This window comes from Lonchura striata, chromosome 2 (assembly GCF_050655825.1).
Source record: "Lonchura striata isolate lonStrDom1 chromosome 2, ASM5065582v1, whole genome shotgun sequence".
NCBI lineage: Eukaryota > Metazoa > Chordata > Aves > Passeriformes > Estrildidae > Lonchura > Lonchura striata.
This window is the reverse complement of record NC_140704.1, coordinates 41,804,286-41,818,599: the sequence shown is the minus strand read 5'-3', so window position 1 is coordinate 41,818,599 and position 14,314 is coordinate 41,804,286. Positions and strand designations below refer to the sequence as shown.

Below are 14,314 nucleotides of genomic sequence, written 5' to 3'. Positions count from 1 at the left end.
CCATTGGTTCCTTAAATAAGGCAGTATTTAATCCTTCAATCCTTCAATGCACTGTGAAGTAACATTGTAGAAGCCAAATAATGTCCACCTAGACTCTGAAACTGTTACTCTACCCCACTAAGAACTTCAGGAATAGACTTACTGTCTTTAGTGGGGCAAGGTCTGAAGTAAAATCACTAAGCATATTTGCTGAAAAAGTTACTAAGCTGGAGAAATTTTATCAGAATATCATGTTCTATTGTATCACTGTTCCTATTTGCCAAACTAATTACAAGACTTTCTTATGTTCTACTGTATTATGCTAATTAAAACTTCTTCATTACATTTCCTTGAGGGCAATCATAAAAAAGATATAATCTCCAGACAATGGTCTGTAAAATATTTGGTGTATCACAGTTCCTTCATTACATTTACATGTGTCTTTCAATATCATTATTTAGCTTCAATAAAGTTGAGATTGATTTATTTATTTTCATGATATCTAGTTGCAATCTACAACCAATAGCTGGAACAGAAAAAATAGTTCTTCTCCAACCCTGCCTATTATTGTGTAATTGATTTATTTTTGGAATAGAGCTCCATTAGGAAAGATAAGTTTTTTAGCAAGCTATTCAAAATGCAGCAAAATATTAAAGAATAGTAAGGAAAAGGAAGAAAAATTGCTTTGTGCACTTTTATTATTTATTAACCTGAGTTGGCACTTACTTTGATACAGAGAGTTACACACCCCAGAATGCTCCATGCTCTTAAACTGTACTCTTCTCAGCCCTAAAAAGATAGGATAAAAAAATATTAAGGTCAAAAAGCATGTACACACCAGCATAAAGCTTATCAGCTTCTATTTAGTCTTACAGTTCTTTCACAATACATTATTAATACCAAGGTTGTATCAACTACCATGAATATTTAATTGATTAAATAATTGCATGTTAGTCCACAAGACATTGCTGGTATCTCATTGAATCTCAAATAAGATTAGATATTAGTAGGGGGGCAAAAAAGAATGTCTGTTAAGATAAAAGGAAAGCACAAAAGCTCAACAAAACCTAATGCTAATGTCGGAAGCCAAATCCCAACTTAAAAAGCAACATTCCTCTAGACATGCTGCTGCATTTTGTGTCATTTCTTCATGAACCTCCTCAGAAGCAGGACTGCTACAAAGTGATGTAAAAGCCATCCATTCCTGCTTTCAGGTAGAAGGCCTTCCTTAGTGGCAGAAATAGGATGTCCCCTTATGAAACAATTTCTTAAAGAACTACTAAAAGCTGGCACAGGATAAAACATTTCCAGGCCTGGAAGTTCCTTAGCTTCCAGCCCTGCCAGGAGGCACAGCCCATCACCCCAGGTGACAGGGACCCTTTGGGAGGGAATCCATCTGGACACCTGCTCAGGGACCTGCAGCCCTGCAAGTGCTGCCAGCCCTGCCGCAGAGGCAGCTGCAGCTCTTGGAAGGGTGGGCCACCTGCCAAGTGATGGGTAGAGAGCTGGCAGGCAACCAGCAAGTTTCTGGAAAAATTTGACAAGCTTGGGTTCCACAAGATTTCTCTTTTTAAACATAAGAATGCTATCTTCTCTTCACAACAAAATACTAAATAATGTTAGGAAGTGCATTTTGTACAAGTCCATTTTCTCCCTCCAAAAATACACATTGAGTAAAATTTAACTTGACAGTTTGTGGTGAAGTTCAGATAAAACCAAACATTGAGGAACATATGCCTAATTTTAAGAATCAGTATTGAAATAAATAGAACCACACAATCTACCTGGTATGTCTGTGACATCTGTTGTTTGAGTAGTGCAATACAGGGCACTGTAGAAATTCTGCAATTAGTTCTAAGAAGCACTGAAGTATCACAAGCAATGTATCTGCTTACCCATGGCACCTCCTCAGGCAGATGAGGGCCACACGTAGGCAGACATTGACTGGAACAAGGGGTTAAAATGTAACTCTCCCAACTTTTTGTTGACTTCCCTTAGCTATAAATAGTAAAAGCATAACGTGATTGTGTGATACAGCTCAGTATTAAGTTGCCTCAGCACAATTTTTAATACGCATTTTAGACATAAATTAGCCCATATTAATGTTAATGGAGTTACAGTGCTTATTGTGTCTGAGCTAGAACCTTCAGCTTGGGTTGTGCAGTTTGCTTACATATTTAGAAGAGCAGGAAAATCTACAGCCCTCCTACTGCCAAATAGCATAATAATTAAGTAATCAATCAGCAGCTATTTAGCTCTTCAACTAGCTAAGCTAAAGAATTCTAGCAGCTATACTTTTGGGGATTGAAGGCTGAATCCACACTGATGGATCCAATATTCCTTCTGTATTTGTGTCAGTGCTTTACACTCTGACAGAGTGGCTGGCAATCCCCAACCCAAGTTCATATTATTCAATATCCATATATTGTTTTACAGTCAGAAGTTCACTATAAGGAATGCTGACAGAGTTGTCCCTTGTGAGTACCTACATCTGACTGAATCTGGCTTTCAATATTCCCCCTTCAGCTTTAAACAAATGCAGGTTTCATGCACTCAGCTAAGTATTAATTAGCCTGATGCCTATCACTTGTGGGGGGAAATAATTTTATGCCATGTTACATGCCTTCAGCTCCTACAAGTGTGAGAACCAGTTTCAGCTGTTGTATGCACTTCTGCTTTTTTTGTGCAGGAATCTAAACAATCTGTTAATGAAGATAGAAATCACTGTAGCAGAGAACCACTGTCCCATTCTGTCCTTTGACAGCATGAAAATACCAGCATTTATGGTATCCTTTTGCAGCCAGAAATTTGTTGTAGCAGTACAAGACTTGCAGGAGAAAATACCTGAAACACCAGAAAGTGCAAAGTCTTGTCTCAAAGTTTACATTTTATATATTGTACTATTTAACTTCCTTGTTCAAGGAAGGTGGTGAAGTTCAACTCTTCTTCCTTGACAGCCAACAGGAATAGAGGCAGTACACATTTTAATGTGCTGCTGTCTCCTGCACTCTCCAGATCATTGAGAAGAACTGTGCATTCCCTGTAAGGCTTCCACTTACATATATAATGATAAATATAATATATTTGGCTGCCTTCCTAACAATATCTAGCAGCATCCAGCACACATGCCTATATTGTATTGGAATATAACAATTTTGTAAGTGTGGAAAAGAGGCCCATTTTCTGAAGTCAATGAGTACAGCTAGAAAAAAGCCATATCAAACAGGAAGGACTGCACTGCAGACCACTTGTATAAATCAAAGCCTTTTCTTCAGAGAAGGACACCTTTATTTCACAAATTGATATCAAGCTGAATTTCTTTGTCCAGTTTGTATATTCTTGGTCACTGGCATTTTTCACAAGACAAAGCAAATGCGATCCTCTTTGGGCTGTGAGGGAAAACAGCTGCTAGTCAGAACCAGGGTATTGAGAGCATTTGGTCAACACAACTTCACAGAAGGTTTTAAGTACCTCCAGACTGTATCACATCTGTCAAAGCAGCAACAAATATAACACAAAATGTAGAGCAGGTCCAATTTTTAGTGTGTCAGTAGAATCAGCCTGCAGTTATTTTTAACTGCCTTGGAAAGCTTAGCAGGCAGATACAGTTAATCCTTTAAAGGATTTGCAGGTATTCATAGCTTAGTAAGTAAGTATAGTGGATTAAGCCAATAGGAAATTGTAGACAGTGAAAGACAACCTAAACATTTAAAAAATTAAAATAACAGATTCTTTTATATAGTTCTTTCCTGACAATCACCCTAAATTGTCATTATGTGCAAGAAAGAATCCCATAGAGTAAATGTGAAAAAAGTGTTCATCATTAATGTCAACGTGTGATATTTATGAGAAAGCAGTGAATTTCTCATATTTTATTTCCATTATCCTATAAGTGCTTTGAAAAGCAGAACTGCATTGTGAAAACAAGTTATAAATACATCTACTTATGTAATAAATAAATAATAAAATTAAAAGGGTACAATTCATTTTTGTAAGAAGAAAAAAGGCTAAGTTATTTTTAAAGGTCATATTTTATATTGCTTGTAGTCTTTTTCAGGATTCACTGACTTAGTCTCAGCTGACAGATGTGGGCCTTCAATATATTCAAAAACACCATGAAAAAGAACACACATAATAAGACAAAGGGAAAAAAATCAGATGACACAAATCTATTAGGCTGAGGAAATCTAGGACTGGCTATGAAAAGCTTTGGAGGTGGTTCAATACTGAATGGGTGATAAAATGCCAGAGGTTATTCAGTGTCATTAAGTGCAATGCACATCAAGAAGGGAAGAGAAAATACACATATATGTATATATATGGGGTGTTAGTATCACAAGGAAAGAAATCTGAAAATATCTAATGCTTAAAGGAACAAACATACCTGGGATTTATTTAAAAATATGAAAAATCTGCCCTCTAAACACTCAGGCCACAAACAAATTGTGAATACTATATGGAGCTTTAGTCATTCCATTATCAAAAACATCATGACAGAATTAGAAAAACATCTAGAGGAGAATATGAAAGTGATGTATCAAGTAATGAATTTTATTCAAAAGGTTTCCTGATAACAATTATTCACAACATAAATATTGGAAGGCATGCCTTTTTTTTTTTTTTAATAATAAACTAACTTTCATTAGATATTGTGAGGCACAACCTGTATGTAGACCAGAAAAATCATGACTTCATTGATTCAGCAGTTCTTTTCAGTAGGTCAGCAGTAATTGTTAAACAAAAGAGTCTCCCAGTCACTGAAGGCCTGAAGAGCATGATGGAAAGATCACTGTAAGCACGACCGCCTCTGGACATTTTTTCCATAAGTATCTAGGTTAGGTAGACTTTTCATCTGGCTGAATTCAGCAGTTCTCAGGTCCTCATGACTAGAATGACTGAAATCATGATGTATATTGTTTGGCACATTGTTACAAGAAATTTGGCCAAGAGCTCCCATCTTCTATCACTGCTACTTAAAAAGACTCATGATAAAACAAACTTCTTCATTAACTGTCCAACTGAAGCAGACTAATTTCCTACCCATTTTTAAGGCTATATATTCTGGCTACCAGACCAACCAGTGCTTTCACACCTCAACTGTGTTAACTGAAATGTAGTTGAAATAATATATGTAGGTAAGAGATACATGAAAGAGAAGAGCAGGATATTACTCCACAAGGTTATAATTAGGACCCTCCTCTTCCCAGATGAGTCAATAGTGGGATATATTGTTGACTCTTGATGCTTGGAACAGAATTGTGAGACATATGAACATAGGACCAGAAGGGAACTCCTAAATCACTGCAAGTACTCAACTCTTACACTTGCAGCTGTATCACTGAATTTATTTCAGAAACTGACCAAATTCCCTTAGTAACTAACTCTATCAGATGGCAGTCTCAAAGTGTCTCTCCTCTGACAGAAAATTCTGTCAGAGGAGAGACAGTTTTTAGTGTCAGTGTATTCCTAGTCAGTTGATGACTTAGGCTCTCCTACTAACACAGTTCCTTGGCTTCAAGAGAGATTTACCTCTGTGATGGTGCATTCAGAGGAGGAAATAATATCATCTGTTAATACTTGTTTAGCTTGGCTCATTGAGGCAAGCCCTTTCACAGCACATCTCTCCTACTGTGGTATGCAATGTGAAGAGGTCCCAGCTGGCTGTGACACCAGACCTGTCAGAGCAGAGACACTGCAGACATTCTACACCCGCATTGCCCTGGTCCCAAGAGCTGTGCAGATAGGCCTGAAAGGAATGTGCTAACCGATGTCCTCTGTCACTGAGACAGCCGGTTTTCCACAGCATGTATTCAGAGCCAAACTAAGGTGGCTGCACTAATTCACTTCTGGAAATAGATTAGTGGTGGTTAGATCAATTATTTATGTACTATACTTCGCCGTGTATTGTAATTACACCCCTAGTTTCCCACTGTACACTTCCAATCCCATGGATCACCAAGCTCTTTCTCCTCACTGGCTCTCTACTGATTTGCTTTTCTGGAATGCAATATTTGTATGAAACAGACTCGTTTTTCCATACATCTCTAAGTCTGTCATAACCTTTGACACGCAAACTGAAAAGATTTTCAGCATTTCCACTGAGGGCTTTGCTGAAATGCTGAGCCCTGCAAGTCACTACAATGACTCTGAAGCTTAGTGACAATTCTGAGAATGACGTGACTTCTTATAGTTTTGGAAGAAATATCTTAAAATAGTAGTGACATTACTATATTAAGTATCTTAATATATGTAACTGACATCACCATCACCAAGTTCCTAAGAGATACCTGAGAAGGGAAGAAATGCAGTTAAAACAGTAGGAAATAAAGATCAACAGAACACTTGACAATGGTTTTGCACTTTTTAAGAGCAGTCTACCCTAATTTCTCACATATTCCAATCTTCCCCCTTTACAACCCAATTTGCTTAAGTAACCTGGACATCTTTCACTCCTCATGGTTTCTCTGGCTCCGTTCCATCCTGCAAATTTGTTGCTGCAAGTCATTCCTACTAATAGACACTGCACAGAGAACACAGTTTCAGGAAGTCCACCACTTATCTCACTGAGTGCTTCACTGTCATATCAGCATTTCTTCTGAATTCGGGAAGGGCAGGGGTCTAGGAGTGGGAATGAGAGATATTGCTTAGGCAGTAGATTCTATCCTGACACAAGCATGAAGGAAAATGAAGGAAAGACCAGCACAAAGATCAACATAAACCTCAAAAAAAAAAAAAAAAAATTTGAGGACACAAAAGAGCTCCAAAACACGTGGATACCATAAGAAGAAGATACCATTTATCACAGAGCAAATGAAACATAGTATCATGGAATCACTTGGGTGGGAAAAGACCTCCAAGATCATTGAGTCCAACCATCTACCTAACACTGACACTAAATCATGTCTCCAAGTGCCACAATATCAGAAGGTCCAGGACCTTAATGGTCCAGAGCGACTTGGTGGGTGGGAGAATGAAAGGCATTCAAGTTTTACAGATGAGTAAGGAAGGGCTGTGAAAGACAAGTAGCTTAAGAGAAAGGATACACAGAAAAACATTTAAAATGAAGATTTTTTTTTTTCAGTGTGTGGCCTTCTGCAGAAATTTAGATTTATTTATTGAATATCATCACATAATAGCTGTGTATACACATTTATTCTTATGAAAGCAAGCAAAACACTACTGAAGTTGAATATACAGCCTACATGTATTTATCCCAATATGAAACCATACAATGTTCACATTACAGTAATTTATACTCTAACATATATTTTGAAAATCTTTAACACATATCTCAAATCAGACTATATAATTAGAAAGATCTGTGTTTGCTTAGCAGAGGAAGCAGGACAGTTTCCTCATTCCCCTTCTGCCATCCTAATGTCCTATTGCTACTGTACCTGGCTGCTGTATTCCTCACACATTGAATGAATGAATAAATATGAGGAAACAGCCTGCAGGAAACAGCCTGCGTTTGACTATCCTTTCATGCCCATTTTAATTTGTTGCAATACATCTGGCTTAACAAGGATTTCACTTGATTTAGTTCAAGTCAAGGGAAGAATCAGCCCAATGATGTGCCCATATACCTATCCAACACAGCCTTAACATTCCTGATAAACCTTCTAAACACCTGTCCAAAGGCAAAACAGAGCAATTGGAGATTTCAGATGCAATCAATGTAATATGATGTGAGCCAGACAAATGCTTCAACTGATCTTGATCTCCTTCCAAAACATGGAACACTGCACTAATAAATATCAATATTAATTTCAAAACCTTCAGAGAACTTAGCTGAAATACATTCAGAAATACATTGTAGTCATACAGTCAAGTGTTAGCAAATTTTCATCTTAAACATAGATGCTGCATTGACAGTTTGCAAAGAATTTAGAGAAAAAAAATTAAACCAAACACAGGAAGCCCAAGTGACAAACAGAATGCTGGACAGCTATAGTGTTTCGGGGGAAAAGACCCACCCTGATTTTCTTAGAAAATATGTAATGCTGAATAAATCAAGATTTTATTTTCCTTACTTTTCTCTGGTATTTTACTCACTCAGGTATACTTGCTGTGAATCAGTTTCATAGAATAGTACTTCCCCAAATTAAAATTTGATCCTTTTTCTTTATCCTGTCAAGATTCTTACCAAAATAATGAGAAATTGTTTTTATGGTCCACAAGATGAAATATTTATTCCTTTATTATGAGTCAATACACTTATAAAAAAATCAGTTAATTCTCAACTCCATCCACAGATGTGCTCCCATCCTACAGGGATTAAGAATCAAACAGAGGCCTTTCCTCGAGTGTGGCATCACTGGGCGAAGGGCAGGGATAAGAACCCAGGAGGGTGCCATGAACAGGACAAGAACAGAGCATCTGTTCCTGTGTGGCTTTTTCTCTCCTCCCACACATTCAAGGGAGAGATGCATATGAAGTGTGTACAGTGCTTATTTTTAACCAGTCAGGCAAAGGAGCATCATGGCTCTGTCCCATTGCTCTGTTTATCTCAAGGACAGCTACAAAAGCCTTGTGCTGAGATCTGAGGCTCTCCCCTCATCCCATGGCATCCCCCCTCCCTATTCTTCAAATGTTGCCTTACGTGTTAAAATGTGTCTCAACCACACATATTCTTGGCACTCTGCAGGCAGTTCTGCTCATTGTTTTTGTGCATCACATCTCTTAATACAACATAAGGATAGCTCTCACCAGAATTTAAACAAAAGCCAAAAAAAATCCAAAAACAATCGGGCCTCCTTCCATGCTAAAGAACCTTCATAATTCTGTTTACTGAATGCATTATTTCTTTTAGGTTTGCCTTCAAGTGAGAACTCTCAACTCTCATTGCCACTATTTCACTTCTTATCATATTAATAACTTTTTTTGGTTTTCTGTTAGACATCCTAAGACATTTTAAGGCTATTCTAAGGCAGTTTCTCATATGGTCAATTTTTTGTTTATTTTCTGTTTGGGCTATGTTTTTCTACCAATTCACAGAGAGCACAGTACAGGTTAGTCACACATTCATAACTTGATTATACTAACCAAAGTCATCCATTTATACAGTTCTGAGGAGGAGGATGATTTTACCAGGCAATTTTATTGAACATACATCATCCATCACCAAAGATTTTCATATCAAAAGTAATATGGAAAAGAATATCTTCCTCCAACATATGAAACAATGTACCACTTAGCTAAAATTGTGATTTCTAATCCAGTAGTTTAAGAAAGTACATATATATACATATATATATATATTTGAACTCTCTAGGGCTTTAAAGACTAGATTGTGGAAAAAAAAACAAACTGAGGACATTACATGTATCATTCTCATTTTGCAGTAAATGGAAAATATCTTATTCCTACTGAAGACAGAGCAAACACTAAAATCTTCATGGTTACCTTGAGACAACATGCATAAAGTAGCTGCCACACCACAAACACATCCTTATTTTATGTTAGCCTATCCAAGTAGCCATGCCATCTAGCAACCAAAAAGCCATTATAAAGAAAACAGTTACTTGAGAAACAATCATTCAGCTCCCTGAGGTAAAGAACTCCCTAAAAAGGCAGAATTGTAAACAAAACACAGGGAAGTGCCTGCTGCTGACTGCCTCTACATTAATCTGAAAAATTATTTATCCATATATATTTTTTCTGAATAAACAATATTGTATTAAATAACCAAACCAAACCTGAGACATTTCATTCTTGGAAGAAATTATCCTCCTCAAACCAATGGAACAATTGTACTTACACCATGTGCCCATGAAAGAGCTGAATGTGCCTTGAGAGGGAATGTACCTGGTCTCCCAATGGAAAACAAGGACACTCAGATCAGACCCTCCATGGTTATGCATCTTCTATATATTCACAGTAAGCACATATTTTTAATCATCAATGAGACATGTAAAGCACATTTTAAATCCCACTGATTCCACGTAATTTTAAGGGTGTACTTAAACATATGTTTAAGATGTTCTGGTAACAAATTTAGATTCAAAAATCAAACACTGAAATAAAACAGTTTTTCTCTCCTTTTCAGCAGGCCATAATATACTGCTTCACAGTTAGCTAGTCCTGACCATTCTTAAAAATTTACAGCGCAGCATGTAGAAAATAAATTTAAACTAAGTGGTACACAGCTGCACGGTCTGCAGAGCTTATGTTACCAACCAGCACAAACCATAACTGGATGAATAACAAGATTTATTGGTCAAGTGAAAAACAGAAATGTGATACACAAAACTAGTCAGAGTCTAGTATTTCTTAGGATTAATCCCAGTAAGGCTCCTGAGACATGTTTGTTATTCTTAAGGATTATCTATACAGTTCATATTAACAAATTTTTTTAGCACACAGATTGAAATATTAATTCTGTGCTAAAGTAATCCATTTGCAAATTTGCTATTGCAACTATTCAGGTAAGTCATACATTTTTTTCATTTCTTGACAGAATAACTTGAATGTTGTAATTCACTTAGTAATTCACTTTCAAGATTAAGTTTCAGATGACTGGCTATTAATACTAGAAAAGCCACTTTCAAAAATCATTACCAACTTCATAAATGCTTTCTGAATATTAACTGCATACAAATTCTGATAAATAATCAGAATAATGATAAATCACCCAGTCTTTCTCTTTGAAAGACTTAGTTTTATACTTCTGAATACATTACAACCAAAGGCAACAAGACATCTTTTTGGAAATTTTATGTATTCTGCTTCTTCATTGCTGCCTTTTCAAAGGGAAGCTTTTTGCACAGCAAACTACAAGCATGTATTGAGCACAGTGACCTCTATAATTTTGATTTCAACAACAAGGTCAACATTGCTAAGAAGCTAGTTTTGCCTTAAAGGCAAAAGTCTCTCTAAGAAACCAAACTGGATCTTTTAAATGTAATTGAACTATAAAAATTCATTTCCACAGGCTTACGAAAAAAATACCTTCTAAATTTGCAAACAATTTTATAGTATTTGGCCACTGACAATAGACACATACAGGGAAGCTAGACCATTACTTTTTGAATTTCATACACTGCTAACTCAGACAAAAGTTTTTAAGTGAAGAGAGACAGACAACAAGGAGCCTCCTGTTAAGAACAAGCACAGGAGAGTCAAAACACATGAGAAAGTGAAAAGGCACAGTGTGAGAGAAAGCAAGACTGCACTCCCAGGATGCACAGGTGGTGTCCCCCTGTTGGTGCCTCCTTGGTCAGCACAGCTGGCACAGCTGGCTCCCTCCCAGAGTCTGCTCTTCAGCATCACCCCAGGGCGACTCACAGAGGGATGGACAGTATGCCTGTATTAGGAAATTACATTATTTCACCAGTGAGAAGCTGCTGCAGTTAGTTTACTCTTGTGCATGTGCGCAGTTAAGCTGTTGGCAGTGCTGTTTCCAGTTAGAACGGTTGTAACAATCACCAGCTGAAAACATGTGATTTCTCAGCATAGTTGAGGGACCTGTTTCTTCGTTACCTTTGTATTGTATAGGCACACCTACCTCTGTAAGTATACCAGCCACTGAGTATAACATAGTATCAAATCAAAAACTTTAACTTCAAAACTTACAATTTGATAGCAGGTAAGGCCTTGTATTTAATGCCCTTGGATAAATAGCTACAGGTTGGGTGAGGTAGAAGAAAATGAGGCTTTAATGTTTGCTAGGCATCCGTCCCTCATTTTTGAAAATGCTACTCGGAGCGGTTTTTACTATACATTTGCAAGATAATTCTGGCAGCTATTTCACAGGGTAGGAAAGGAAAAAAGTATTACTGATTTCCCCCCTGCATTTCTATGGTTGCTTCATTGTAGCTTTTCTAAATTTCCTCTTTCTGTCATGCTGTACAGCTAACTCTATGAATAATTTAATTGGGATATTCTATCAGCACACTGCAGTTGATGAAGGCTTGATTCTCTCAACATTTTTGCTTCCATCCTGATTTTTTTGTAACCTAACCTGAGAGAGCATGATGACCAAGCATTTCCATTTTCACTTTCTCCTCTGCAACTCTTAAGACAAAAATAAAATGGAGAGGGGGCTGGATGGGAGGGGTGGGATGCCTTCTGCTAAAGGTAGAAAACACATCACACAACCACCATCAAAACTTCATGTGTGACAATCTGGTAAGTGAATCCCCAGGGAATTTTAACTATACACATTCCTTCACAGGTACACAGCAAAATCCTCCATGACAAGAGAATGAGGCAGTGAAAGCCACCTTAAAAAGATGCCAGAATGAATGGATGTCAGGGGAAGGAGGAGAGAGAAAGAATAATCTGTGAATAATCCTGGATAGCTTTATAATTACCAGGCTGTTTTTTTTTTCCCCACAGATAGCAATATTAGCCTCTATAATAGTAAAAAATCTGGAAAGTTGCACCATCTTTTCTTAACCGCAATATGTTCCTAACTCAGCACAAAGTAGCAAGCTTTTATTATCACCATTCTTCCTTGTAGCTTTTTATTTTCTACTTTAACATATTTAAATATTACTTCTGTCATCTACATTCTAACTTCTAAAAAAGTCCTAGCATTATGTTATTTACATATCTCAATTGAATATCGTTCACATATGAACAATGTTATAAAAAACATAATTTAAAATAACAAGCAACATGAAGTAGTTGAAAACTCTCCTTACTTTCAGTGCCTCTGCAAGTGAGGTGTTTAAAGCTAATTCATCAAATTTCAGTGATCTTCCCCTTTTTAATAAAGTTTCACAAAAATTTAAAAACCACACACCAGGATAAACAGCAATCCATTTCTCATATTATATTAAAAACAATGTCATACCTTTTGATTGAAGTAGCTGGCTGAAGTTTGGACTCTATGAAGTTGTTTCTGTTAGGAAATGTATTCAAGAATCTGTTGGGGTTCTTTGTGTATTTTCCCCTTTCTCTTAGAACATGAACTCAACCTGCAGCTGAGCTGTGACAGTAAACAGATGAGCATTCCCATCCCACTCTTTCCAAATTCAAACTTTACCCTTCTTTTCCCCTTACTCTCTGGTCAATTCGGTTCCCCACCCTTTGTATTGGCTCTGCTGCTTGTCAAACACTTCTCACAAGCTGATTCAGCTCATTAAATTAGCAGAGTTATTCAGCCCTTTCAATCATCAATTTTTCTGTATTTCTGTGATTTAAGTCAGTTGGCCCAAGAGTGATGAAAACCAGAGATAACAGGTGAAGGCAGGCAATAAGGAGGCCTTGCAGGGTAGTCATGCAGAAAGGTTTTTTTCTTGGCAGCTTTTCAGCAGCATTCATCTATTCAGTGATCCCTGTTTAGCAGATAATGCACCAACATCAAAACTTTGTGAGTCTTCTGCACCTACATTCTGTCCATGGCAAAATACTTCTGATCAATAACTGTGCACCTACTGTGACAGATACCTCCAATTCAGCATATGGCTACCATCATTTCACTTATTTTATACCTGAAGTACCTGAAAGAAATACACTTTCATGAATGGTGACCTACATGTTACAACAGCTGGTCCCTATTAAAACAACAAATGTGAAAGAAATGTCTGTATTTTGGGTTGCAAAGCAACAGAGAGCCATTGAGAGAAACATGTGTCTAAGAAAAATAGATTTCTTTTTCCTGTTTCAGAATACTACTTAAAATCAGTGTTTTCTAGGGAAAAAAAAAAATCAATAGAGCAGCAAGAAAAAAGTACAAACTGATGGCACACATAAGTCGCTAATACAGCCAATACCTTTCCGCACAGCCAGAGTCCCTGGGAACGTGAATCCTTTGTATAAAAGGGGGGACACAAAGAAACAACCCCTGCGTTAGGTTTTCCCTGAATTCCCCTTAAGGGACAAAACTCACCCACTGAATTTTTACAGAATTTAGCACCATTCTTGTGTTACCCTAGGAAACGTATAAGGAGAGGGTTGGCACGCTTGCTTCTCCTGGAACTTCTAGCCAAAGTCGATCTGTTCAAATGATGCTGATGTGACCCATCTTTTCCGAATTCTCAAGCGCTACTCGCGAAGGAACACCAAGTAACGAGGCCTCTCGAGAGGGTGACCACGCCGTCCTCCCCGAAAGGCACATCTTGCCCCTGAGCCGCACTTACTTCTCTTGGGCGAGAGGTGCTTCCTGCAGGGCCGGGCTGCCCGGGGAGCCATGGCAACACCGGGCACGGCGGAGCAGCGCTGACGGCGGCCGTGCCGGGAGCCGGGCCGGGCCGGGCCGTGCCGGGAGCCGAGCCGAGCCGGGCCGTGCCGGGAGCCGCTGGCCGCTGCGGGACGCGGCCGAGGGGAGCGGCGCTGCCCCGCCCCGGCCCCGCCCCCCACATCCGGGTCCCCGCCGGCGCCGCGGCGC

The 14,314-nt window shown here is 38.2% G+C and overlaps 1 protein-coding gene across 2 annotated transcripts in view; it reads right to left on the bottom strand.

Annotated features, from left to right (window-relative positions):
• Positions 1 to 14,284, bottom strand: part of CNOT10 (CCR4-NOT transcription complex subunit 10) — a 58,581-nt gene extending 44,297 nt beyond the window's left edge. The window contains exons 1-4 of one of the 2 annotated variants that reach the window (XM_085573243.1): positions 14,067 to 14,266; positions 12,779 to 12,826; positions 1,875 to 1,977; positions 706 to 768 (exon numbers count right to left, since the gene is read on the bottom strand). In XM_085573243.1, the coding sequence (XP_085429369.1) occupies positions 706 to 768; positions 1,875 to 1,878 (67 nt within the window). In that variant the 5' untranslated portion in view covers positions 1,879 to 1,977; positions 12,779 to 12,826; positions 14,067 to 14,266. Of the gene's footprint in view, positions 1 to 705; positions 769 to 1,874; positions 1,978 to 12,778; positions 12,827 to 14,066 lie in introns of both variants that reach the window. The other variant, XM_085573242.1, reaches the window with a different exon arrangement.
• Between the last annotated feature and the right edge of the window lie 30 nt (positions 14,285 to 14,314).